This window comes from Syngnathus scovelli, chromosome 17, assembly GCF_024217435.2.
Source record: "Syngnathus scovelli strain Florida chromosome 17, RoL_Ssco_1.2, whole genome shotgun sequence".
Lineage (NCBI taxonomy): Eukaryota > Metazoa > Chordata > Actinopteri > Syngnathiformes > Syngnathidae > Syngnathus > Syngnathus scovelli.
Genome location: NC_090863.1, coordinates 2,887,767 through 2,913,426, shown reverse-complemented (window position 1 = coordinate 2,913,426; position 25,660 = coordinate 2,887,767). Strand labels below are relative to the sequence as shown.

The following is a 25,660-nucleotide window of genomic DNA, read 5'->3' as shown; positions in this document are numbered from 1 at the left end:
AACAAATGGTGTATGTATAGCTGGACTCATCACATAAACAAAGACAAATTGCATTTTGCAATGTTTTTTGTTTTTTTTAAGATAAAAAGACAGCAAAAGTCAAATGATGAGAAAGACGTGTTGAAAATTGGATTGCGACAAGAATAACTGTTATTCTTTAAAACTGTTTGCAAATGTGTGACAAACGTCTCTGGAACCTTTTGCAACTTGTGATGTCAGAACATCATCAGTTTTGTGCTGCTTGCTTCTCTGTAGATGCTTCAGTCAGCAGCATTCACACAATTGAGGCAGCCACAACAGCCTGCAATTGAAAAAGTGGCCACACGGTAGCGGTGTTTGCTGGAGCATTTTGCCTGCACGCCATTCTCTGCTCAAGCAATTGTGAACCCCGAAGGGCCCCAAAAGCAAGCCATTGCAACCTGATCCCAACTGTCCTATAACAGCAAAACCATCAAGATGTCAGGATGCGTTCACGCTCTGTTTGACAGTCCGACGTTTGATCGTCGTTACTTGTGGTTATTGTACATTTAGACATGGAGGGGACAGGCCTTTTACTGGAAGACTCTGGCACTCGTCTCGGGAACTCGAAGCTTCAAGTGCCCGACTGATGGTCGTTAGTGGTTAACTTGGGCAGCTTGACATTTTTTAGGTTACTTTTCTCTTGTTCAGACACGATAGTCAAAGAATGCAAAAAAGTCACATTTGAGGGAACATATGCCTCAAAAATCAAACAATGACAACAAAAACATTTGGGAAAGTATCAATTGAAAATCAAACCATTTCAAACATAAAGGGGGGGGGGGATTCAGACAATTTCAACCAGTTTTTTTTGTGTGTGTTGTCAGCATTACAACCCAAAAAATGACAACATAATACAACATGACTTACAACCGAAAGCCACATTACTCAATAGTTACAGTGGGCATTTTCAAACAGGATGTGACAGATTGAACGTCAAATTGTGTCAACGTCAATGCAGGCTCACTCATTCATAACCTTGGGGGTGTTGCTGTGTGTGGCGGACGGGTCGCCATGACAATGTCATGTTCTGGCAAGCCCAGCAACAAGTAGCACATCAGGGTGTGAGTATGTTTTATTGGCGTTAAGAGTCAACAAAGAGTGTGTGTGCGTGTGTGTGTGCGCCCTACCTGTGTACAGCATGTGCGCGTGTGTACACAGAATTAAAACCCATCACTGCTTTTCAAATATTTGCCTCGAGCAGGAGCTGGAGAGTCATTTCCTTCAGATGGTGAAATACAAGGTGGTCTTCTCTAATTAAACCTAATGAATTGCTACTTGACAGTTTGTTCATTGTAGCTCCAGGCTGTTTTTAAGCCTGGAAATGAACAACAATAAAGTATGGACATTATGTTACGTTTTCAAACGCAGTTTTAAATGAGCTTGGCCTACTGCCAAATGCATATCATATCTAATATGATCGCTGCCCTGCTATGTGGGAGGGAGGGAGCGTGTGTGCGCGCGCACGCGCGAGCCGCAGGTACCTGCCTCTTGTGACGTCACCCCAAGTCGTCCTCCTCGGGCGCTCCAACTGCTTGCAGAACGTTTTAGAGGAGGAGCTGTCAAAGTTGTCGGGGAGTCCTCTACTAGCAGAGAAAAGAAAAAAGAGGAGAGAAAAGTAGAAGGTGTGTAGTGAACACACACGGTGGAGCTACTTCTATCGCTGGGATCGCAGCATGGCATGGCACCTTCTCGGTAGCGGCGTCCGGACCATGGATCGCCGCCTTCTGGGGTGGCTCACCGTCACCTCGCTGCTCTGCTCGTCTCTTGTGGCCGAGAAGAAAGGTATGTCAGTGGGGAAGAAGAAGAAGGAGGAAGGGAAGGGACTGCCAATGGTGCTGGCACTGTTTGGGGAATCTCAAAAGTCAACGTTTGTGGCGCTGGCTGGGGAAAAGTTTCTCACAGTCTGGCTGCTGCTGCTGCCGCTGCCGCTGAGACGGCGGCTGAGGTTGAGGCTCGGTTCCGGTAAATAAGCGTCACTCTTGGCGGCCAGCGGTTGCACATCTGGCCCAAGTAGTACCAAATGCTTTTTTTTTTTTTTTTTTTTTGCAACACTATTCTGACTGCGGTGGCATATTATTCAATTGTGTCTTGTTTTGTTTGGATTCTCTTTGAAATCACGTTTGCCGTTTGGCCTGATCGCAATCGCAATCACAATGCAAACATAATAGAAATGGAAAAATACAACGCACTCAAGCTGTCACGTCCAATAAATGCAACGTTTGCCTGACTGACACACTTGGAGAGATAAAAATTCTAATAGGTCTAATGCAGACCCAAAAGTTTGAACAAAATATTATTTTCGATGAATCGCTTGTTGCTAGTTTTATAAAAATATGACCTTGTCTTTGAACGGTGCCTAATGATGACTTTTTAACATTTGCCTGGCGTCAATCTGTGTTTTTCAAAACTGATGATGAGGCACTAACCACAAAGTCAAAGTCAAAGTCAGCTTTATTGTCAATTTCTCCACATGCCAAAGACACACAAAGAAACCGAAATTTCGTTCCCCCCTATCCCACGGTGACAAGACATGGCTCACAACAGACAAACAAGTAAACAAGTATAACAAAAGCGTGCTGAATAAATAAGTTAGTCGGCATGGAAATAACAATTAATTGAGTGGAAATGTTTTTTTTCTAAACCGCAAGTCCATCAAAGAAGTTTGGTCAACGACTCATCCGCATAGGCTAACATACCAGGAAAACTTGATGATTATCTGTGGGAGCTACTACAATTTGTAATATATTATTTAACTTGGAAATTAGATATTAGCTAGCTCAGCAGAGGTTCAATAGAATTGTTCAATTTCATTTCAATTGTCATCTTGCTTGCTTCTTGTTGTTGCCAGGCAGAGTTCATAGGGCACAATCATACCTGCCCTTTAGGCAATTGAAAAAAAAAGCCCTCAGTAACCCCTACTAGTCTGAAGCAACACAAGCAATTTGCACCACATCCTTAGCCGCAAGCATGCGTTCATGAAGTTGGCGTTAGTCTGTATCGCCGTGTTGTGCTCGCGACGAGAAAACAAAAGTTGAGCCAAATGTCACTTTGGGACTCTTGCTTATCATTCCCTATGTAGCTTGTTGTCCCGTGACTGCATAAAATGACTCTTGAGTGTGATACAGTAAAAAAAAAAAAATCACTTCTGAGAAACATTACACTCATGACTTGGAACAATATCTGGTCATTTTTATTTTTTTTCCAAGTTGAGATTTAGCTTCATTGTGTGACTCAGAGGCCTTGCAAGGCCAGATGTCAGGAGAGAAAGTGACCAGGAGTGTTACCGTACTTCCGAATGACAAGTTCCTATTAGTATGAATCCACCCAGCCAGTGCTTGTTCTTCCCTCTTTGTGTGCTGCACAAGTCCAACATGTGCTCCTAAATATATCTGCGCTTCTAAACAAAAAGGACAAGCAGAGAGTCTAATTTCCATTTGAAAAGAGATGCTACGTAGTTCCTGCTTGCGCTCATTTTTTTCTTCAGCACTGAGCAGATGTTTAAATGTGCTTTGTCAAGGTTTTCCCTCAAGGTGTTATTGCAACAAGATGTCAGACTGAAACATCTAAATTCTTCTTTCAAGCACAGTTAGTTTGCTTGCATGACTTGCATGGTGCGGAAAAACTCTTCTTCTGCTTAGCCAAAGATGGGTGCGGTACACCTGGAGATCCTGAAGCCCCTCAACCTCTTTTTACGAACGCCGCCGGCCCATTTATGCGGCCTGCCGTCATTTGCGGTAAGCCTGTCGGTGACCCGCAGCTTCACCGCGGCGGATATTTCCCCAGATGACATGTCGCCACTGTAAAAACTCTTTTTTTTATGGTCTCTCCAACGCGCGAGCACGCGGTGAACCTGCTGAGTTTCTGGCCCAGCAGTCGGCAGGATAATCTGTCATAGATGAAACTAATCTGAAGGCCGTGTCGGTGGCTAAATCCTTAATCCCTAAAAGTGAGACTCCCCCACTCATTTTTAGCATCAAGATCTTTTTATTGAGATGGTTTTCATTGTTTTTTTTTTCAAATACAAGTGCTGGAGTGCCAGTAATTTACTCAGTTGCAGATGGAAGGAGGGCTTGACAGTTTGGAATAATAGTCAAAAATAGTGTCTTACAATTTAAAATTTTGCTTTAAAACAAAAATGGCATTAAATGAGACACAACAAATATTTCGGCGTTCCACGATACAACATTGCAGAGTGACCGTCATGTTAGACCCTACTAAAATGCTGTGCTAATGCTAATACCATCATCTTTAATATTGAATGTGAGGTTCAGCAACATCCCTGTGAAATTTGAAGACACGTTTTTCATGACAAAAGTTGACCCTTTCATGACTTCGGTGCCCCCCAATAAATGATCCTCATAACTCACAAATCTCTCCATGATAAAAAAAACAAAAAAACAAGCCTTTGCTTATCATTATAACAATCGCAGTGATGGATTTCGGCAGTGAACTGGAGGTTGTGTAATGGGAGAAGCTGCCGTCTGTGTTATTCCTGATGAACTTGCCAGACGCTGAAAATGTGGCACCCCCCCCCCCCCCCACCACCACCACTGCTTCTTTGACTGGTATTTATTTACCAATTAGATCTGCACTTTCTGTATGACCTCTTTTGTCATAGTGATGGGAAAAGCGAGCCTCCTATTTTTGGGAACTGTTTGTTTTTCGCTTGATCAATCGGTCCACTTGGAGCTATTTTAGGGACAGCCACTGTTTGCAGAAATCCATTTAGTAGATAGCAATGTGTCATTTGCATAGATAAAGCACTTCCTTCCACTCCGTTCCAGTCGAACATAGTGGTGCAGTGCAAACACATCACAAAAAAACACAGACACTCTTTAGTTTGTGTATACATGGAATAAGTTTTGGTTACTCATTGAACAGATTGGTGTCTTATGTTTAGAAACAAAGCCAGCCGCTCCATTTTATGGCCTTTCCATGAGTGGGGTGGGGTGGGGTGGGGGGGGGGGGGGGGGGGGGGGGTTATCTGGTTATCTTCCTAACTCATCAGGTGTAGTGTGGCACTTTGAGAAAACCAAAACTGAATAGGGCCTCTACTGTTTATTTCTCATAATCTATCTTCAGCATCAAATGACCAGCTTGACCTTGAATTTCACCTTGATGCTTCAAGCTGAGATAAGAAACGGAAGTCTGAAGGTGTTGGAGTCCACATGGGCTATTTATGCTCCACTGTTTGTGTAAGCGCTTCCCTTTTTCGGGCAATGTGCGCTCGTATTTCTTTACATTGCTGGCCCCAAAGAGGAATCTCCTGTTGCGAGGAGAACAATGGCTCACCGAGCATCTCCAAAGATTTTTTTTCAAGCTGAAATGTCTCACTTCTTCTTGTGTGGCTCACAGGCTTGTAAACAGAATGGTGGCAAAAGTGTCCTCCCAAAAGCAGTCAGTCCGTCACCCTGAGACGACGGAGACAAAAGCTTGATTCAAGACTTTGTTGCCTTTTTGACACAGACTTATCTGTCTTGTGCGTGACCTTAACTTAGCATGTAGACATGACTTTACGACCCTGTGTCAACAACGACATCTCACTTGAGTCAACGGCTTTCATGCTGCCAAAGGCCTTGTTGTACTTTTTTTTTTACAACTTCATCCAAGTCATGCATGAAAAGCTCTGAATAGTCATAGCTTAGGTCATTTTAGCATTTTTGGCAGAAAAGTCCCTTTGAAAAGAGTTTTAAACTATTATTTCCATGGGAAGACAAACAAGTCGGTGGTGGAGCAGGATCAAGGATTGGCTGCATTTGACCACGTTTGTAGACAGGAATGAGGTCGGTCGCTTTTGCCACTCAGTCAGGTGCTGAAAGCCAGCCGTTGTGTTAATATGATAGCATCGTGCTGTGGCTTTTGACTGCGCCGCATCCCAAAATGTGTTTCTCTGAGTTCACGTTTGATGTCTGTGAATGCCATTCTCGCTCGGGAGCTTCGTAATCCTTCCTTCCGGCAGGTTCTGCTAGGAGACCCTCGGGGACCGAGCTCATTGTCACATTGCTAATCTAGTGGGAAACAAAGTTGATGCCAAAGTGTGGGATGTGGTCCGTAATCAAAATCTGTGGTGGTTAGCTGATGCTAAAAACAGCTAGCCGCCACAGCCAGCGAGACAATCACCCCCTGTGTGCTTGTAAAGGCTTTGAAAAATACACCTTAAGATTTGTCTTGATATAAAAATACAGCAGCAAATGCATGTAAAGTATAATGTCTTCAGCCGTCAATTACGACGGCCGGCGGTGTCACTTGACTGAGTGTTGCGGGGGAACAAAACAAGATGTCATCTCGTCTCTCGCTGTGGTTCCGGAACATTCCGAGCTCGACATCACCTCCTGGGCGTTTCGTCATCGGCGTTGTAAAATGCCATTCCCATCACTGCTATTTACAGACAAGCTGATGGAAAATGCCACTTCATATTTGTAGAGATTCATAAAGTCTCACAGTGTTCCAATGTATTCAATGCGCTCCAATTTCACTTCCTGGTGGTGTAAGCTCTCCTTTGCCAAATGTTTTTTTGATTAAATCCAAAGACCTGCAGGCGGAAAATAATTTGTTCCATAAAAATAGGTAACTCGTTTGACTTACAGCTGCTTGACTTTCAAATGAGCAATGTCGCCTTTAACGTGTACAACAAACCACTTTACCTTTTGTGGTTCGGAAGAGATTGTTCCCTGTGGTGCAAATACCCTGGAGTGCATAACTGGAGCACCGCCAAGCAGGAAGGATCAGGCCTCTTGACCTCGAGGATATCCACTACACATCAAGTCCCCGCTGAGTTCATTAGCTAGATGTTTTATAAAAAAAAATTCATAGCAATCTCAGTAATCTGCGGTCCAGACACAAGATCAAAAAAGAAAGAAATTGGGTCAATAGACCTGCAAACAAGCCACTCAATTAGTTACTAATTCATCCCAAGGGATCATTTCAGGATAATTTGGCAGATGCTAACTGTGTGTTAGTCTCATGGGTTATTGCTTGGCCCTAGTGCCCACCACTCGGTTTTTTTTGTTTGTTTGTTTTGTTTTTACCAAGGGCAGCAAATAAACAGACCGCTGCGCCAAAATGAAGACTGAGCTATAGTACTAAACGGCAGTATCAGGGTAAGCTAATGTTAGCCTTAGCATGTGCGGCCAGCAGAGGTTTACGAAATCTAGCGCACGAGGTACTTGGAAAAGTATCTGGTAGTACCTGCTCAAATTTAAAAAAAGGGTCATGAATTTCTGATTAAGAATATTATTGATTGGCCTGATGCATAGCAGTGAATATCCCATTAAAAAGGTTTCAAAGAGTCTTGTCAATGTCATTCATCTTTGATTGATTGTAGACTTGGGACTCTTGTGTTCAATAACATCATGGATAAGGCAAACTAAGCATCTTGTCTGCTACCTGTGCTGACTGACTGATAAAGCGAAATGAAAAGCCCCTGTGTGCGTGAGGGGGCGGCCTTGAAACAACAGCGCTCCTCAGTCATTTCAAACAAGCTCCCGTCTTGTTTTGGTGGGCTTCGTCAACTGTGATGTGCTTTTGTTTTGGCGAGAGAGTGTGAGGAAGGATAACACGGCTGAGGCATGCCTTGTCTGCAGTGTTTTGGCCAACCAAAACACAATGGATGATGGAATGTGATCAAGTGCTTATGTATTTGTATGCTTTGACGATCATAACGGAAAACCATGACTATATTACCCCAACTAATGATTGTTAGTCCACGCTAAGACTCCCCAGCTGATCCAAAATTGAAACTTGATCCTATTTCTCGTGCTGTAATAGTTTGACTTTTATGTGCATCTGGTCCAAATTGATGCTGGCCAAGTTGTGAGTAATTCTAGAAGAAGCGATCACATTTCTTGTTATAGCACAAACAGTAACTACTATAATGGCCTTACTTTTCTGTGTTTCAGCGTGAAGCACTAATGATTATAATGGCTTGACTTTTCCCACAGTCATGGCCGATTGTCAATCCTCCGTTGCACGATGGAAAATACTTAGCGGAGGCCCCTGAGTCTTGGCAGTGGCATGCTGCTGCTGCTGCATTACAAACATATCAGCTTGATGTGTCACCAGGAGGCCGGCTGGCTGGCAGGCTGGCTGGCTGGCCGGCCAGCCTGTTAAAAACTTCTTTGCTTGCTTGTGCAAACCAAATTGGTCACACTTTTGGTGAGAACACAAACATTTCAAATAAAAAGCTACGAGTTGCTCGGCTCTTCTGAGCCAGCAAGTGTCGGATCATCTGTGGATTTAACGGCCCGGCCTGGCCCGGCCCACTGATGGTTAACGCAGAGGTTGAGATGGTGACTAAGGGCTAAGTTAAGTTCCCTCGCTCTCTGTCTTTCTCTCCGACCTTCAAAGGGGCTTTTTACGGCATATTCCTTTTATGGGGTCCCCTTGTGACGACAATGAGTCGACGAAGCCACAGCAGAAATGAGCCCGTCAGCGCTGGCTCTAAAAATAAGAAAGCTCTTCAGCCTGATGATGGCTTTTTTGTTGAGCTGGGGTGAGTGAGGAGTTATCTGTCCCCCCTGTTGTGTTGATGTTCTCCAACCTGGGCCTCAGACCAGGAATGCTTGAAGCAAACCAACCGGGGATTCCCAAATCACAGCTGCCGGAATTGTGTGCGCAAAGTCCCATTTTTGCCTGCGGTTGTTTTTCCTTCTCTGTCACAGTGTGAGAGTTTTTTTTTTTTTTTTGGTGTGTGTCGAGGAGTGAGTTAGCAGGAGCGTGCTGACCGCCCACTCCCTCTCCCGGCCTTCCTCTCTTGCTTCCTGTGGGAATGAAGAGGAGTATGGCTTTAACAGGCAAAAGTGGGGGGGGGGGGGGGGGGGGGGGGAGCCAAGAGAATGGTGCCGACTGCATTATTGAAATTCTCAATTGGGAAGCGGGCCGGGTGGGTTTTGAATAAGACAAGATGGAGATTGTTTGTGGGGCCTCCGTGCCGGACTTAATGGACTTGTGGGGGATTTATCCGACTGATGATATACTACGCTGATGAGTTGAGCTGAGCCGAGCCGAACCGGAGTCCAGCTGTGTATACCAAGTAGCAATAAATGAACTTGGGGCCAGTTGGCTCACAATGAGGTGGATTTGTCCCCCGCTGCCATTGAAGCAGAGAATCCATAGTTACATATTGTGTGCTGATCATTCACCACAGCCATTTAAACCATAACCAACAAAAGAGCATCCGGTGAGTCAGTAACAGTGGAATTAATCATCAAAATAAAAGTTGTCTTGGGATTTGGATTTTTTTCTGTCTTTCTTTCATTGAATAGTTCTGTCGGACATATGTGGCTTTTCTTGCAATTGTAGTGCTTTCTGTGTGTCTCAAAACAAGACGTGTCCCAGGGCAGGGTCAGCCAGCTAAGAAGATTCAAGATTCAAAATTCAAGAGTTTTTTATTTGCCATGTTTGAGCGTGCCAAACAAGGAATTTGACTTTGGTAAATCACAGCCTCTGTTCAACATTTAGGTGACTAACAACAGCACTCAGGACATGTGAAGAACGAAAGATATTCTCAAACACCCCCTGATCTTAAACTGATCTTAAACTCCCAAGAGGGCAAGGAAAAACTCAAAACTCCAGCTAGGGGGAATGAGAAACCTTGAGAAGAGACCACAGATGGGAGGGTCCCTCTTCTAGGATGACCAGGCTGCAATGGATGCAGAGAGGACACATAGTACAAACAGTGTAGACAAAAAAGGTGTGGAAAGCGGGATGTTATTGCACAGTAATGACTCTGAGACTCTAAGAGTGGTGTGAGTTCATCAGAGCGACAGCCTGGGGGAAGAAGCTGTCTCTGTGTCTGCTGGTTTTAGTGTACAGAGCTCTATAACGGCGTCCGGAGGGGAGTAGTTCAAACAGGCTGCAACCTGGGTGCGAAAGGTCTGTTGAGATGTTACTTGCACGTTTCCTGGTCCTGGACAGGTACAAGTCTTGGATAGATGGGAGGTTGATTCCAATTATCTTTTCTGCAGTCCTTATTGTCCGTTGCAGTCTGTGCTTGTCTTGTTTGGAGGCCGATCCAAACCAGACAGTGATGGAGGTGCAGAGAACAGACTGGATGATGGCAGTGTAGAAGGTCTTCAGCAGCTCCCGCGGCAGGTTGAACTTCTTGAGCTGTCTCAGGAAGTACAGCCTCTGCTGGGCCTTCTTCCGGACAGAGTCTATGTGGCCGGTCCATTTCAGGTCCCGAGAGATTGTGGTTCCCAGGAACTTGAAGGTGTCTGATGAGAGAGTAGTATTACTGCGGATAGTGAGGGGTGAAAGTGGTGAAGGGCCTCGCCTGAAGTCCACTGTCATCTCCACGTTCTTGAGCGGGTTCAGGTCCAGGTGGTTTTGGCTGCACCAGTGGACCAGCCGCTCCACCTCCTGTCTGTACGCAGTCTCATCACCGTTCTGGATCAGTCCGATGAGAGTGGTGTCGTCTGCATACTTCAGGAGCTTCACGGAAGAGTCACTTGCGGAGAAATCGTTGGTGTAGAGGGAGAAGAGCAGTGGGGAGAGGACGCATCCCTGAGGGGCTCCAGTGTTGGTGGTCAGGGTGTCAGATGTGATGCTCCCCAGCCTCACACGCTGTCTCCTGTTGGTCAGGAAGCTGGTGATCCACTGACAGGTGGAGGCAGGCACCGCGAGCTGGATGAGCTTCTGTTGGAGGATGTCATGAGCGATGGTGTTGAACGCCGAGCTGAAGTCCACAAATATCTGGGGAGTTCGTGTGCGAGGTTCGCCCTGTTAAGATCACCCAGAACAATGATTAGTGAATTTGGTAGAAGTTTCTCCATGTCTGTCACCTGGTCAGCCAGCATCTGCGTGGCTTCACTCGCACGTGCGTGTGGTGGGATGTAAACAGCCGCCATGACGATCGAGGAGAACTCCCGTGGTGAATAGAACGGCCGGCAGTTTATGAAAAGTGTTTCTAGGAGAGGGCTGCAAAACTCTTTCAACACCATGACATCGGTACACCAACGTTCATTAATGTAGAAACAGAGACCACCTCCCTTTGATTTTCCGGAGAGCTCCGCGCTGCGATCTGCACGCGTTAGCCGAAACCCAGCTAACTCCATGGCGTGGTGGGGGGGTTCGTTCGCTAAGCCACGTTTCAACAAAACAGCGCGGCGGATCTGCTGAAGTCCGTGTTCCTTGAAGTGAGGAGCAGCAGTTCGTCCATCTTGACGAAACACACAAAATAAGACAAAGAAACAGAGAGCGACTCACCGTGGCAGCCATCCGCGGCGCCATCAGATGACGTTGAAGAGTTAAAAGAAAGTTGCAAAAGCAAGAGGTTAGTTTTGCAGCATGACCTTGCTAACTGCGCGATGTATTCAATCGCAATAAACAATGGAAGGATGCTTTTCTACTTTTGAGACCTTCTCCCCCCTCCCTTTCCATCACTTCCTGTCCTCATAATGTTAGATTCCGTCCATCCTCCTCTTCCCCCGGAGACGAGAATCGGCTACCATCTGGTCCAGCATCACAGGGTAGCCAGCCGCCTGGAGCGGATCCAGTGCAAAGAGCAACTTCCTGAGATGTCAGAGGAGGCTTTTTTTCTTTTCCTTTCTTCTTTCAAATCCTCCGGTCCTTGATTGCAGCACTCCCACCTTTTTCTTTGACGTTTGCTGTCAGGGCCCGAGGCATGTCCCTCATAAAGGAAAAATGTATTTCCTCTTTTAAATCGAACCAGATACTGATACCTTTCAAATCATGCTCATAAAAAAAAGACAACGTTGAACACCAGTGAAATGCATATAGCATATGTTAGGTTACGGATTCTAGTTATTGATCTGACTCCAAATTGCGATCAACACTTAACACATAAATTGCTATGTCCTAATCCACACACTGGCGCACCTAACAATTTTGCGAGTTCGTTCTGTCAAAGAGAAGACCAGTAGATCAATCAGACCAAATTTACCAATTATTTATTCCTGACAAAGCGCACTAATACAGGCCTGGGTCCCGGGTCCCTCACACTAAAACTTGTGCGTTTTTGTGACCACCAAAAGACGACACATTCTTCCGGGTTGCCCAGTTTTAAAGAAACACAATATGAATATTAAAGCATGCAAAATATTGTGAGATGATTGGTCGATGGCCATCTCCTCCCCGGTCCAGGTGTCGCTGAGGTCAGACGGTTGGGTTTTCCCCTCGAAGGCCGGTCTCATAGACGTGCTGTTGTTCTTGTTCCTAACCGATCTTGAGATGGTCTCCTCCGGTACTCCCTATCCGGGCCTATTCCACAACACTTCGAAGAAAACAAGTTCATGCAGATTGCCTGCACATTCCTCGCCCCCCACCAATCCACACGAGCACTCTAATACTAGATATTAATATGATTATAAGTTTAACACAACCTTAAAAAATATGTTTGCAAACTGCCGAAAGCACATTTTCATTTACATGTTTCCTCATGGGAGTTGCCGTTGATTTGCTCAACTCGTATCGAGTGGCAGTTGCTGAGGGAGGGAGGGAGGGAGGCGATATACATATATTTGTAAACGTTTTCTAGAAGTAATGCGACTTAGAGCAAAACAGATTTTTCCTCCCCCACTTTAAATGCCATAATTGATCTACGGTTGTGTTTTGGTAAAGACCCCAACACGTGGTGGTCGAAAGAACGGCAAAAAAACAAGATTCAGTCATGAATTTATCAACTCCAAACCTGTAGGGGGCAGTAATGTGCAGTACACCTTTTTTAACAGCTGCCCTAAATTGATGGCAACAGATTGATATTGCTTAAGATTTCACAGATGCTCATTGATATACGAGACACCATATTATAAAAACAATGAGTTTGCTATTAGACTGAAGGCCCAGGTTACATAACGTAATGCTGTTGACTGGGAAATCAACAAGAATAGCACTTAGCATCCTCCTTTGATGATGTATAAGTTTTCACATAATTGGATGAGCAGCCTCTGGATGCGGCCTAATTCAATTGCAGCTAGCGGACGAGAGGAAGCGGCTCGCTCGCTCGCTCGCTCACGCCGTCATTTAAGTATGTCCAAAAGAAACCATTAGACAGCTTTTGTCCCAGGAAATGTGTGGACTTTTATTGTTTTGTTGGAAAACACACGCTTTTATATGAGGTGTAATTGAGAGCTAAACAAACTTGTATTTATGTGCCACTCGGGCCACCTTTGATTTGGACTCCTCACTTATCTGGCTTCCAGTTATCACTTTTGCATGTTGTCGTTTTGGCTTACAGATGGAAGAAAGATCAGATAAATCAGCACCACTTGCATCATAACAACAACTTGCATGCTACCCTTTTTTGGTAAAGTTGGGAAAGCAGCTTGCCGCTTGCCACTTGAGGGACACGTTTCTCAAACTGCATTTTCTTCTGAAACACATATACGCGCACCTTCAGAATAATCTCAATGCACGCACTCACGCACGCGCGCCCACACAGCCACTCCCTGCTGGAGTTGCTGTTACCTGTGAAGGCAGCACAGCAGCAGGAGGTGACGCAATGGCCAATTGGTCTCTGTTACACTGTTCCCAATGTCAACACAAGCCCCGCCCGCCCGTCCTCCCGTGTGCTGTGCGACAGGTAGTTTGGAGTCAAATGTGACTCGGGTACAATGGAAAAGGCCAAAGTGTGTGTTGCGCTTTTTCTACTAGTTTTAATTGGGAAAACTACATTGTAGAAATAAAAATACAATCGTTACAGCAAAAAGAAAAAACAACAACCAAATACATTAAAATGGCATTCAATCATTTCAAAGAGTAAATCAAATTCAGCCTTTACAGAGATAATAAAAAGGCTACTTTTTTTCCCCTCAGCTATTGCTTCCATTTGGGAAAAATCAAACTGTCCGGCCCAGGCTTGCGGCGGTTCATGTGTTGATTCAGCCTGACCTTGTTTTGTGCTCGGCAGCGGCCTAATAAGGAAGTGACTTTATGATCTCAGGCTATCAGGCCATTTACCACCTGCAGGGCCCGTTATGAAATCTGAGCAGAAGCTGTTCTGCGGCTGTGCTTGTTTCTTGTTGCAACACCCCCACTTCTTGCGTGGCTAACCTGCTGGGATGTTTGTTGACGTCACTCTCCTTGCCCCACCTTTTGTTGTGAATCAGAATAAAGTCAAGTCATGGGGAAAAAAGCAGCTGTGCCGTGTCTACACGCTGTTTGCTTGGGGCGCTTTGGCTGGACAGAGTGCTGATCGAAAGGGCCACATTTTTTTTATTCATGCCGCAGGTATCGGATGTGTTTAGAATTGACTTATATACCGATAATCAAGTCAGTTATTGGAGTCATTGAAAAATGGATCTGCGATCATCAACATCATTTTGTGCATTTTTTTGTTTGGGTGGGCAAGTATTATTATCATTTTCCACTTCGGCTCCCTTTTCTCATGTTAGGACATTGTAGTTGGGTGGGTGCTTTAAAAGTTTGAATGATAACTTTACTATCAGTTTCTTGAGAATATTAAAAAGAAGTCATATTAGGCCTTTTCTCGTAGCATTGTAGCTTCAATCTTGTCGTGTTTTTCTTTTCTGATAGATCTACTGAATGCTATGCATAAGAATTGTGGAGGTTTTGGTCAGGTCTGTTTGGCAGTCAAGTGCTAACCTGTTGTGGAATGCAAGCCGGGAGACTTTACAGTACAGCCGTCCACTTTCCGTTACACATCTGGAAGACTCTTTGCTTGCTTGCAAAGCCATAAATCTCTACTTTAAAGGGGCCAGCAAACAAAACAAAACAATTCCATCATACAGTTCCTCAATGAGCCAACGTATGGCCGTGCCGCCGCCAGGGCTTTACACAGCACGGGCGACTCCTGCTGAGTGGCGGTCAGAACCCGTCGGACTGGCTCAGCCTACAATGGAAGACTAATTTAAAAAAAAAAAAAAAAAAAAAAAAAAAACTTTTTGTTGAGTCAGCACTTATCTCCAATCAAACACCCAAATGCTAAAGTCCACAAAGCTGCGTTTGCTTCTCTTGGTGTTTCAAGACGGCATTTGTGTTATTATTTTTTTCTTCACGACTGAAATAATTTGTCAAATGAGTGAGTTAAGCCAAGTTGCCCCATACGCAGTTCCAGATATTGATTAGAATTTCTCCCCCGGCAGTGTGTCAAGGCATCACCAACCGCTTGAACTTGCTGGGCACCAAAGAGGACCACTACGTGAACATGGTCAAGACCTACAGCAACTGCACAGTGGTCCTGGAGAACCTGGAGGTCACCTACATGGAAGAACACCGCGACTTGTCCTTCCTCAGGGTAAAAGTGATATGATATGAGATGATTATCAAATCGTTCAATCATTGCACATTTGCTACTTGACAGACGATCGAGGAAGTGGGCGGCTACGTGCTGATCGCCCTCAACACGGCCTCCAGGATCCCGCTGGACAACCTGCGCATCATTCGCGGTCACTCGCTGTACGAGGGAGGCTTCGCCCTCACCGTGCTGGCCAATTACGACAAAGCCTTGGGGCAGGGCACCAGCCAGCTCCTTCTCACCAGCCTGACAGGTCTGCGCCGACACCTCGTCCCCTCAGTCAAGTGCGCGTTCTTCATGCGCTTTGTCTTTTCCAGAAATTATCAAAGGAGGTGTGAAGTTTAGCAAAAACCAGCTGTGCAACGTGGAGACCATCCAGTGGTACGACATCATTAACGAGGAGAGTCAACCCAAAATGGAGCTGCCGCTCGTTGCTAGCAACAACCCGCTCTGTGAGTGATGCAATATGTACCATTAAGCACCAATTAAGACATAAAAAAAAGCTTTTTTTTTTTTTTCTTGTCACAGGTCAAAAATGTGACAAAAGCTGTTTCAATGGTTCTTGCTGGGCATCCGGACCCCAAAACTGTCAAACTTGTAAGATCATTTCTGTCATTTATGTCCGATTCCGATTTGCCCCCAACTTGAACGAATATTGTGTGTCCATTTTCTTCCCTTTGTGCAGTAACCAAGCTGAACTGCGCGCAGCAGTGCTCCAAGAGGTGCCGAGGACCTTCTCCCAGCGACTGCTGCAATGAACACTGCGCCGCGGGATGCACGGGACCGCGCCCCACCGACTGTCTGGTGAGAAGATGATGACGGCTTTGCTTATCCTCCTAGCATTTGCCACATATCTCAGGATATATATGTAATGTAGCAAATTCGACTTGTTTGTTTGTTCTCGTAAGAAGGCGTTTATTGTCTTACACTGACCATCCTTCCACTGCAATCCAATACAATACAACTCGATTTCTATAGCGCATTTTACAGCAGCTATTTTTCCAATGTTTTCTTTCCTCTGAGGGGAGGCTCATTCTTTGAAAAGTCCCATCTTCAAGCGGTATTAGCATGTGGATTTAAAGCAGCCTGTGCCGTGCCGAGCCGAGCCGGGCAACAGTGGAGGAATGCGCTGTTTTCATTAGGCCTCGGCTATGTTTGCGCTGCAGGCCTGTCGGGACTTCCAGGACGACGGGGTGTGCAAGGACTCCTGCCCGGGCCTCATGCGCTATGACCCCAACCAGCACCAGCTGGTGCCCAACCCGCTGGGGAAGTACAACTTTGGCGCCACCTGTGTTAAGAGCTGCCCACGTAAGGCTCCTGACACTCACTGTTTACATTTTTGCCTTGGACGTTAGCCGCTTCTCAGTTGAATGATAAACCATGGAGACGAGGAAAGAAAATGATTATTTCCATGCTTGTTAATGTCACATCGGTTCTTTTTCACTTTAACTTGTTTGACTCGCTTCAACCCATCAAGTGCAATTCCAAACTGTCCAAAAAATATGACCTTTGCTCGCAAATCTATGCTGACAAGATCCCATTTATTTCATTGACTTACTACACGCCACCACGCCAAATAATAGAATGCAATAAACTTGCTAGGCTTTTATTTTGAAGTTGGCTCGCGTACGAGTGTGACGGCTAGCTTGTTAAGTGTCAAGTGAGGGGAGTTATTTCTCCCCCACCTAAAGTGAAGTAGCCTAAATGTCTTCAGCCTGCCGATACGCAATGTGTTACCGTCCCTAAGCAAAAGTGCTTGTGTGTTTCTCAATCTTGGCAGATAACTACGTGGTGACGGACCACGGCGCGTGCGTGCGGACGTGCAGCGGCAACACTTATGAGGTGGAGGACGACGGCGTCAGGAAGTGTGCCAAATGGAATGGACGGGGCCCCAAAGGTGAGCTCACCCCATGCCACCCCACCCCACCCGGCACTGCGCATCCCAACGGGCGAGGGGCTACTCATTCACAGCACCTGTCAATCATTATATCTTGTCCAGTAATCGCATGTTTTTTTTAAATTTTTTTTTTTTACTACTCATCTCTGTTGTATTTTATTCTATATTTCTTTTTCTTTGGCTCACTACATTGGCAGTATGCGACGGGCTGGGTACGGGTCACCTGAAGCGCACGCTTTCCATCAACGCCACCAATATCGACTCGTTTCAAAACTGCACCACAATCAACGGCAACATCGATTTAATTCGCACGTCCATTCACGGGTAAGTCGGGACGTCGACGGCCTCCCAGCGCACGACAGCAACACAGCGCCGACGTCAACCTGCCCGCTGTTTACAGGGACGCGTACACCAACACGCCAAAGATGGACCCCGCCCAGTTGGACGTCTTCAAGACAGTTAAAGAAATAACCGGTGAGTTTTTCTCATCCAAAGTCTACTCTTTGTGCTAGCGCTTGACGAGACCGCTGCCGTTCCAGGATACTTGTGGATTCAAACGTGGCCCGCCAGCATGAACACCCTCAGTCCCTTTGAGAACCTGGAAATCATTCGAGGACGAACCAAGCGGTAAAGACGAAAAAAGCTGATTTCAAAATGTCCTCATCCGTTTTCAAAAGCTGATTTCAAATGAAACGATCAAAATGTGGTCATCCGTTAGGGGAGGCCGCAGCCTGGTTGTGACCCAGCTGGACATCAGCTACCTGGGCCTGCGCTCCCTCAAAGAGATCAGCGACGGCGACGTGGTTGTCATCAAGAACCAGAACCTCTGCTACACCAACCGCAGCCACTGGAAAGCACTCTTCAAGTCCGCCGGCCAGACCGCGACCGTCGGCGAAAACGTCGACTCTGGCAAATGCGGTAAATAAGTGGAAGAATTTCCCCCCCCAAATTGGTGTGATTTGAAATGTCCTACGTTGATGATGTCTGGATGATTTGCTTTTTGCCATCATCCTCTTCTGTGTTTGCATCCAGCTCAGAGAAACCATACGTGCGATCGTAAGTGCACGAGCCGCGGATGCTGGGGTCCCGGCCCTGACATGTGCTTTGCGTGTCGGGATCACAGTCGCCACGGCAGCTGCGTGGATTCCTGCAACATCCTGGAAGGGTGAGGGAGGACAATCGAGCGTGGCGCGTGTTTAATGAGCCCTTTGTTATGACAAAGCGGTGGGCCGGCTGAAACAAGACAAACATTGTTACATGGCTTTCTTTGTGTGTCAAACATTACTTTGGATTTGCAGGGAGCCGCGGGAGGTCGTGGTGAAGAAAACCTGCGTGGCCTGTCACCCTGAGTGTCATCGTATGAACGGGACGACTACTTGCACTGCTCCGGTATGCACCGCCAAAACATTTCATTCCTAGTTGGCGATAAAACGGCATTCACACACAAAAAAAACAAAAAAACATTAGCAGCTCTGGTGCATGAAATCCGTGTCGACTTGTTCGAGGGCAGCTCGATGATTAAAACGACGCGGCCCGAGGACAGAGTGGATTGAAATAAGGGGCGGAGCAACGTGCGTTCCACTTGGCTCCTTTCCTTCTTGTCTACGCTGGCGTTGAGGCTCGTGCCGCTGTTGAGAAACAGACGATTACGCAAAGTCTTACTGCACCTGATTGCAACAACCAAAAAAAGTCTGTGATGTTGAGCTTCTTAGAACACGTGCCGTATCGCTTACACCTTTCTTGTCACCTTTTGATTGTTAGCAATGCTCAGGCTTTCATCCAAAGTAAACAAAAAAACAAAAGGGCTTTTGTATGTCGCTTATTTTTGGTCTAAGCATTTAAAAAATAAATAAATAAATAGCAAAAATATTTATATATGTAAATAATAAAACAAAGAAATTTTTAAAATCCAAACGATATTTAGGGACAGCCAAATTTGCCTCCTAATTTCAATGGTGTCTCCCAGGGTTCCTCCAACTGCACCAAGTGCACCAACTTCAAGGACGGACTCTCCTGCGTGTCCCACTGCCCTCAAGGCGTGCCTGGCAAGAACGACTCACTGGTGTGGAAATACGCAGATGACACCAAAGTGTGCCGGCTGTGTCACCCCAACTGCACCCATGGGTAACATCATAGACAAACGACATACTTTGCTAACTTCAATTTTGAATCATTATCATTACGTGGAAAATGACCACATCCTTTTTTTCTTATATTTAAGTATAGAGCCAGACTTTCACTTTAATCACCACTTTTGCAAATCATTTGGCTCCACTGCTGTTTAATAAGATGCGTGCGCGCGCCTTCATTTGAAGTGACCAAATGTGGTTCCAAGTCATCCTCTTCTGGCTTTGATTAGGAAAACTGATGATGGTGGAAATGACAACTTTAGCATCATTTTCTCTTGACCAAAAATATAGTGCCTTGTACTATTTTGGCTTTGGATAATCATGGTAGTTATTTTAAGAAAACGTTTTATTCTTTCATTTGAAGGCACATTTGCCTGGCAACAGGCTCAGCTTTGCGCTTGAGAAAATGGGCTCAATGGCGTGTTTAATACATGTTTGATTTTTGTTTCCAGGTGCGTGGGGCCCGGTCTTGAAGGCTGCCAAGGTAAAATGTAAGTAAACAACGCTGATTTACAAACTTGATTTGATTTGTGTGTTTTGATCTTCCGCATTCAACACGAGCACAGGAAACGTCTTTGACCTAATTATGGCTTTGGCCGGTCCTCCTCTTAAGCACTTCGGGTCTGTCCATGATTGCGGCGGGTGTGGTGGGCGGGCTTCTGGCGGTCCTGTTGGCGGGCCTGTTGGTCGTCGTGTTGCTGCGCCGACGCCACATCAAGAGGAAGAGGACCATGCGGCGCCTACTCCAGGAGAAAGAGGTAAACACTTGACGAGAGAGAGCGAGAGACGGTAGTGTTTTTTTTATGGAGGTAACATCTGAGCGTTCCAGTTGGTAGAACCGCTGACCCCAAGCGGCGAGGCACCCAACCAAGCCCTGCTGCGCATCCTGAAGGAACCTGAATTCAGGAAAGTCAAAATTTTGGGATCAGGGGCTTTTGGTACAGTCTACAAGGTAATCATTCTTTTTTTTTTTTTTTTTTTTTTTTTTTTAATGGCAGGGTTAGCAAGAACTTCTCTAACTTTGCGTCACATCTGCTGTCAATTATTCAATTAAAAGACACATTTTTAACTGGCGCGGTCACATGTTGGCTTCCTGTGTGCACATTTGGAGGCTTAGGATAAGATTAAATAAGCGACGCTATTCATTTTCTGACTGGGCAGCATTTTATTGCTCGTGTGGATTTCTTATTGGACTTAGTATATGACCCCTGGAAGGAGGAAATGATTTTCTGACTTAGTCATAAATCTTCAGGTTGCTCATTAAGGTCAGTTGAAATGTGACTTGGATTGTGTACTGGCGCAGGGCCTTTGGGTGCCAGAGGGAGAAGACGTGAAGATCCCGGTGGCCATCAAGGTTTTGAGAGAGGCCACGTCGCCCAAAGCCAACAAAGAGATCTTAGATGTAAGTCGACTCCCATTTTAAAAAACAAAAAAAATGTCGGCCGCTTGTTTGGAGTGTAAACGGAGAAAGCGTCTCACTGGAGGAAATCCATGATAAATCCACACATGTGGGCGGGCGTTGGGGTGATTCAAGGCCTTCTGGAAAATGAATGCGAAACTCCACGAGTTGTTCAAATGTTCCCAGAGGAAAGCCAATGAATTGATTCCAGACTCAAAGGGTCTGGCACTTATTGTTTGAAGTGCCATTCTTAGCAGCAAAAGCACCCTCCTCCTGACAAATGGCTCCTTTTGCCCGCTCCAGGAGGCCTACGTGATGGCCAGCGTGGAGCACCCGCATGTGTGTCGCCTGCTGGGCATCTGCCTGACGTCCACCGTGCAGCTGGTCACCCAGCTGATGCCCTTTGGCTGCCTGCTGGACTACGTCAAGGAGAACAAGGATAATATCGGCTCAGGGTACCTGCTCAACTGGTGCGTGCAGATCGCTAAGGTGAGAAGCCATTTGGACTCCATCGAGCGCTGGCTGGGCCGCTTTTTGACCTGAAATGGTGACTCCAGGGGATGAACTACTTGGAGGAGCGCCATTTGGTCCACCGTGACTTGGCGGCCAGGAACGTCCTGGTGAAGACCCCCCAGCACGTCAAGATCACCGACTTTGGCTTGGCCAAGCTGCTCAACGCCGATGAGAAAGAGTACCACGCGGACGGAGGAAAGGTTGGTGGTCAAATGCCATTGGAGTTTTCCTTTCATTCTTTTGACAACTTGCTGCCTTTCAAGCCAGTTAGTTTTGCGCCCTGGTTTTGTTTTCAGCTTAAGCCTTGCATAAGGAATATAAATAGTTTCCGGGAAAAACACAAATCAGATAAGAGACGGTTGTCAGCGCAATTATAGACGGATAAGTCGTGAAGACTCTAAGGGGAAATACAGCCTCAGGCTTGGATTCAATATTATATGTGCATGTGTGTCATCTGTAAACGTCATTAAGAAGTTTACATTTCAAAATGAAAGCCAGTCCCTCTTGTGTTGCTAAAGGTGACCTTCAATTATGTTTATGATTTTTTCTTTGCAGGTGCCCATTAAATGGATGGCTCTTGAGTCAATACTGAACAGGACGTACACACACCAGAGCGACATTTGGAGTTATGGTCAGTCAAAAACAGCTTTTGGAATATTATCTTTGGATGTTGTCAGCGTTAAACAACACAACATGAGATGGGAGAACATTTTGCTTTCTTTTTCCCTTTTTTACACACACGCACACGCACACGCACGCGCACGCGCACGCACACACACACACACACACACACACACACACACACACACACACACACACACACACACACACACACACACACACACACACACACACACACACACACAGCTCTCCCAGCTGGCCAATATGGCATCAACCCACACAAGCACTTCTTCCAGCTTGCTTCCACTCGTGTACAAACTGCAGAGTCATGGAAACATAACAAACGCTGCTTCTTTCTTTCTTTCTCATCTGCTTTTCTAGCTCCTCATACCTTTCTGTCCAAGCCATCAGCAAGCCCCCCACGCCCTTTCAGCTCCCCAGATAGCTCCTGCTAACTCCCACATCCCATTTGTCAACATTTGGACACCGTGGGGCATTTTTGCTCACATCCTGTCACTCGCATTTCCACACTCGCATGGCACGCGAGGAGCCAAGTGACTTCTCCTTTTTCTTCGCAGGCGTGACCGTGTGGGAGCTGATGACATTCGGCACCAAGCCGTACGACGGCATTCCGGCCAGCGACATCGCCGGCGTGCTGGAGAAAGGCGAGCGTTTGCCTCAGCCTCCCATCTGCACCATTGACGTCTATATGATCATGGTCAAATGTAAGTGGCTAAATATAGTACTTTTAAATGTGTTCATTGTGTTTTGGGATAGATTGATCCACAGAAAAGCAACAAAAAAAAAAGTCTCATGTCTCAAATCATCTTTCCCCATTGAACTGAATGAAAAGGTTATTAATCTGTTCCAGTTTCCAGCAATATGTTGATGTGCTATTTAATAATTGACTCCATATTTTGGTTTTAAAAACTACAACGCATAATGTTTCTATTGTCACGTGTGCAGGTTGGATGATCGACGCAGATAGTCGACCGCGTTTCCGAGAACTAATAGCGGAGTTCACAAAAATGGCTCGGGATCCTCCCCGCTATCTGGTCATCCAGGTACGGCCATTAACGTTGTTCCCAATGCTGTTTGTGAGGCTAACTCCGCTAACGGCATTCCAGGGGGACGAGAGTTTGCACCTGCACGATCCTCCCGACGACAGGTTCTTCCGCACCCTGGTGAGCGGCGAGCACACCGAGGATGCCGTCGACGCCGACGAGTACCTGCTCCCGCAGCGTGGCTTCTTCGCCAGCCCGAGCACATCTCAGACGCCGCTGCTGCACTCCACCGTGAGCGTTCGCCCTGTCCGGCTCAGATCCGACCCATTGATGAATGAATTGATTTGGAGGCGTGTCCGTGACTGAATTTTAGAGTTTATGGCTAGCCCAGCCGCCAAAATTGTGTTATTCTCACAAGCCCCCCCCCCCACTCAACACAAACAAGTAGGCCTCATTCTTCTCCGCTCTCCCACGTTTCCTCCCAAGTGGAGCTCTTCTTTCTCAGCTTCACTGTTGGCCATGTGTCAGTCTGGCTCTTCTACCTGTGATTACCTTTGCAGAGACTCTGTTTTTGTCATATCATAGCAAAGAGTGGGGGCGGAGCGGGGAGTGGTGGAAGTCGGCAAAATGTTTTCCAGACTCTCGCCGTGTTTTAATTTGCTCTTCTTGTTAAAAGTAATTGCTTTCCTCGCGACGACGACGACGACAGAGGCGACGCAGCTTCGGCCGAGTCGCCCGGATGCTTCTCACGCTGCCCGTGACAGCTTTGCGGTTCCTCTCGGAGCCAAAACAAGACTCGGTAATGATTCCAATGGAAAATGTGACATTGAGCGACCCTTTTGCTTTCCCGACAGAGCCTGAACAGCAGCAATGGGATGTGCAATGGCAGAAATAGATTAGTGGTAAGAAGAAGAAGAGAAAAAAAAAGTCATGATACCTTTTCATGAAGAAAAAAAAAAGCCCGTTTTTGTATGCCTACAGAATGGGTTGCCCAGCCGGGATGGAAGTATAGTTCTTCGTTATATTCCCGATCCCACTGATAAACTGTTAGATGACGCCTTCCAGCCTGCTCCAGGTGAGCCAGCGCTCGCTAGAAGTACCCCATGCCAATCAGGTGTGCTCTGTTGGCCAATAAATAGTGCCACCCAGTGGTCAGAAAGCACATTGCACATTGATTCCTTCCGTCTTCTTGTCAACACGTTACATATGAGATCAATTGGAAGACAGAACTTCTACCAGGCTGTAAACGTTCAGCCGTCGAGTTCATTCAAATATACAATTCCCGCTTAAGGTGCTGTTTTGTGCCAATGCTTTCCGACAGACTACATGAACCAGAACACGGCCTCGGACATGACGAATCCCGTGTACCAGCACCCCGCCCTCCCGCGCACCCTCCTTCCCACCATCTCCTCGGACGACAACTCCGAGTACCTCAACTGCTTCCAGAAGGAACCCGAGTACCTCAACGAGCTCCCGCCCCACCCCAACGGCACGTTCCATGCCGTCCACAAGTACAAGCCGCAGAACAGCATCGACAACCCCGACTACCAGCACAGCTTCACGCCCACCTTCAAAGCCCGCATGAAGGGACACCTGCCGGCAGCGGGGAATGCAGAGTACCTGGGCCCAAACTGATGGTTAAGCCATGCTTTTTCCCAACGGTACCGCCAATGAGCTCGAACATCCTCAAAACTCTTCCCGAGAGGTCACGCGAGCCCCGGTGGAAAGTGAAAACGTATCGTGGCGACAATGAGGAAGCAAACTCATCCGCAGCTGGAATCAAAAGGGGGAACTGAAATGAGCAGCTGAAGCAAAAAAAGATTGGGTTCACATCCCGCAATCGCTCAAGACTTCACACGGGCCCATTGTGTTGTGGGGGGCGGAGCTAACTCACCTTTCTTTGGGCTTGCCATGCTGGATGGACACTCAGAATGTATGAATCGTCCACTTTAGGGGAAAGCTGGTGAAATGCAAAATGATGCAACAGTGGAAAGTGGAGTTAACAACCTGCAAAGATAAGTTCAGAACCTGCAACATTGCTTGAAGCCCTTTCCACTGCACGACATGCCACAAATGACCAAATTGAACACGCACTTACAAAAAACGATATCTGACTTTACCAAAAAAGAAAGCCACTTCCCAACACATTCCTCTTTCCCCTTTTGTGGAGAGAAAATTCCAGTTCAGTTAAGGCCTTGCATGTTTTTGTGCGTGTGTGTGTGGGTGTGTGTGTGTGTGTGGGGGGGGGGGACCATTTCAATAAGCCTAGTATTTCCCAAGGTTGCAGCTCTTGCCAGGCTTGTGGACACTGTAGCTCCCCAGTCCTTTCCCTCCTCCCTGTGAGAGTATTACCTATGAAATTCCCAGTTTTAAAGGAACGCACTAAATGTAGCAACCTGTTCAGCCTACTTTTGCAGATGTAACACAGGTACATGTACCGGTATAGCCGTGTATCCATGATGCTGTGAGAAATAGATATACACAATATGAATATAGTCCGCTGTAATATACATAAGCGCTGCACCGTATGCAAATACTCACCACAGTTGTGATCATTGAAATGTATGTACAGTGTATGAATCATGAATAAATATTTTTTTTCTATGGAAATAAACACCGCATTGTGTGTGTGTTTTTTTTTTTTTTTACTTGATTCCGAGTTTTCGTTTATCTTGGAAAAAAAGCGATTCACTCATCTTATCAGTCACGAGTGCAGCACCCGAAGTCTCACAACTAACTGTAGATAAGATCGGCATGCATTTTAGTAATATCTGTTTTTGGTTGGTGACGTTCTTTCTATTGTTGCTATAAACGAGGTTATATAAACATAGACATTGGGAAAAAACATTTTCACGATTGCTC

General features: G+C 46.2%; 1 protein-coding gene across 4 annotated transcripts; it reads left to right on the top strand.

Annotated features, from left to right (window-relative positions):
- Nucleotides 1–1,527: 1,527 nt before the first annotated feature.
- egfra (epidermal growth factor receptor a (erythroblastic leukemia viral (v-erb-b) oncogene homolog, avian)) lies at nucleotides 1,528–25,412 on the top strand. 4 transcript variants are annotated; one of them, XM_049746924.2, is made up of 28 exons: nucleotides 1,528–1,803; nucleotides 15,084–15,235; nucleotides 15,302–15,488; nucleotides 15,553–15,687; nucleotides 15,764–15,832; nucleotides 15,921–16,039; nucleotides 16,402–16,543; nucleotides 17,016–17,132; nucleotides 17,330–17,456; nucleotides 17,533–17,606; nucleotides 17,672–17,759; nucleotides 17,851–18,050; nucleotides 18,165–18,297; nucleotides 18,431–18,521; nucleotides 19,099–19,256; nucleotides 19,714–19,752; nucleotides 19,875–20,019; nucleotides 20,091–20,213; nucleotides 20,565–20,663; nucleotides 20,964–21,149; nucleotides 21,218–21,373; nucleotides 21,729–21,804; nucleotides 22,373–22,519; nucleotides 22,761–22,858; nucleotides 22,922–23,089; nucleotides 23,653–23,700; nucleotides 23,780–23,873; nucleotides 24,120–25,412. In XM_049746924.2, the coding sequence occupies exons 1-28, from the start codon at nucleotides 1,695–1,697 to the stop codon at nucleotides 24,431–24,433; spliced, it is 3,594 nt and encodes a 1,197-aa protein (XP_049602881.1). In that variant the 5' UTR covers nucleotides 1,528–1,694; the 3' UTR covers nucleotides 24,434–25,412. The 4 variants fall into 4 exon arrangements, with proteins under 4 accessions (XP_049602881.1, XP_049602880.1, XP_049602883.1 ...); XM_049746923.2 differs by lacking the exon at nucleotides 1,528–1,803 and adding an exon at nucleotides 13,547–14,208; XM_049746926.1 differs by lacking the exon at nucleotides 1,528–1,803 and adding an exon at nucleotides 14,172–14,320.
- Nucleotides 25,413–25,660: the final 248 nt, after the last annotated feature.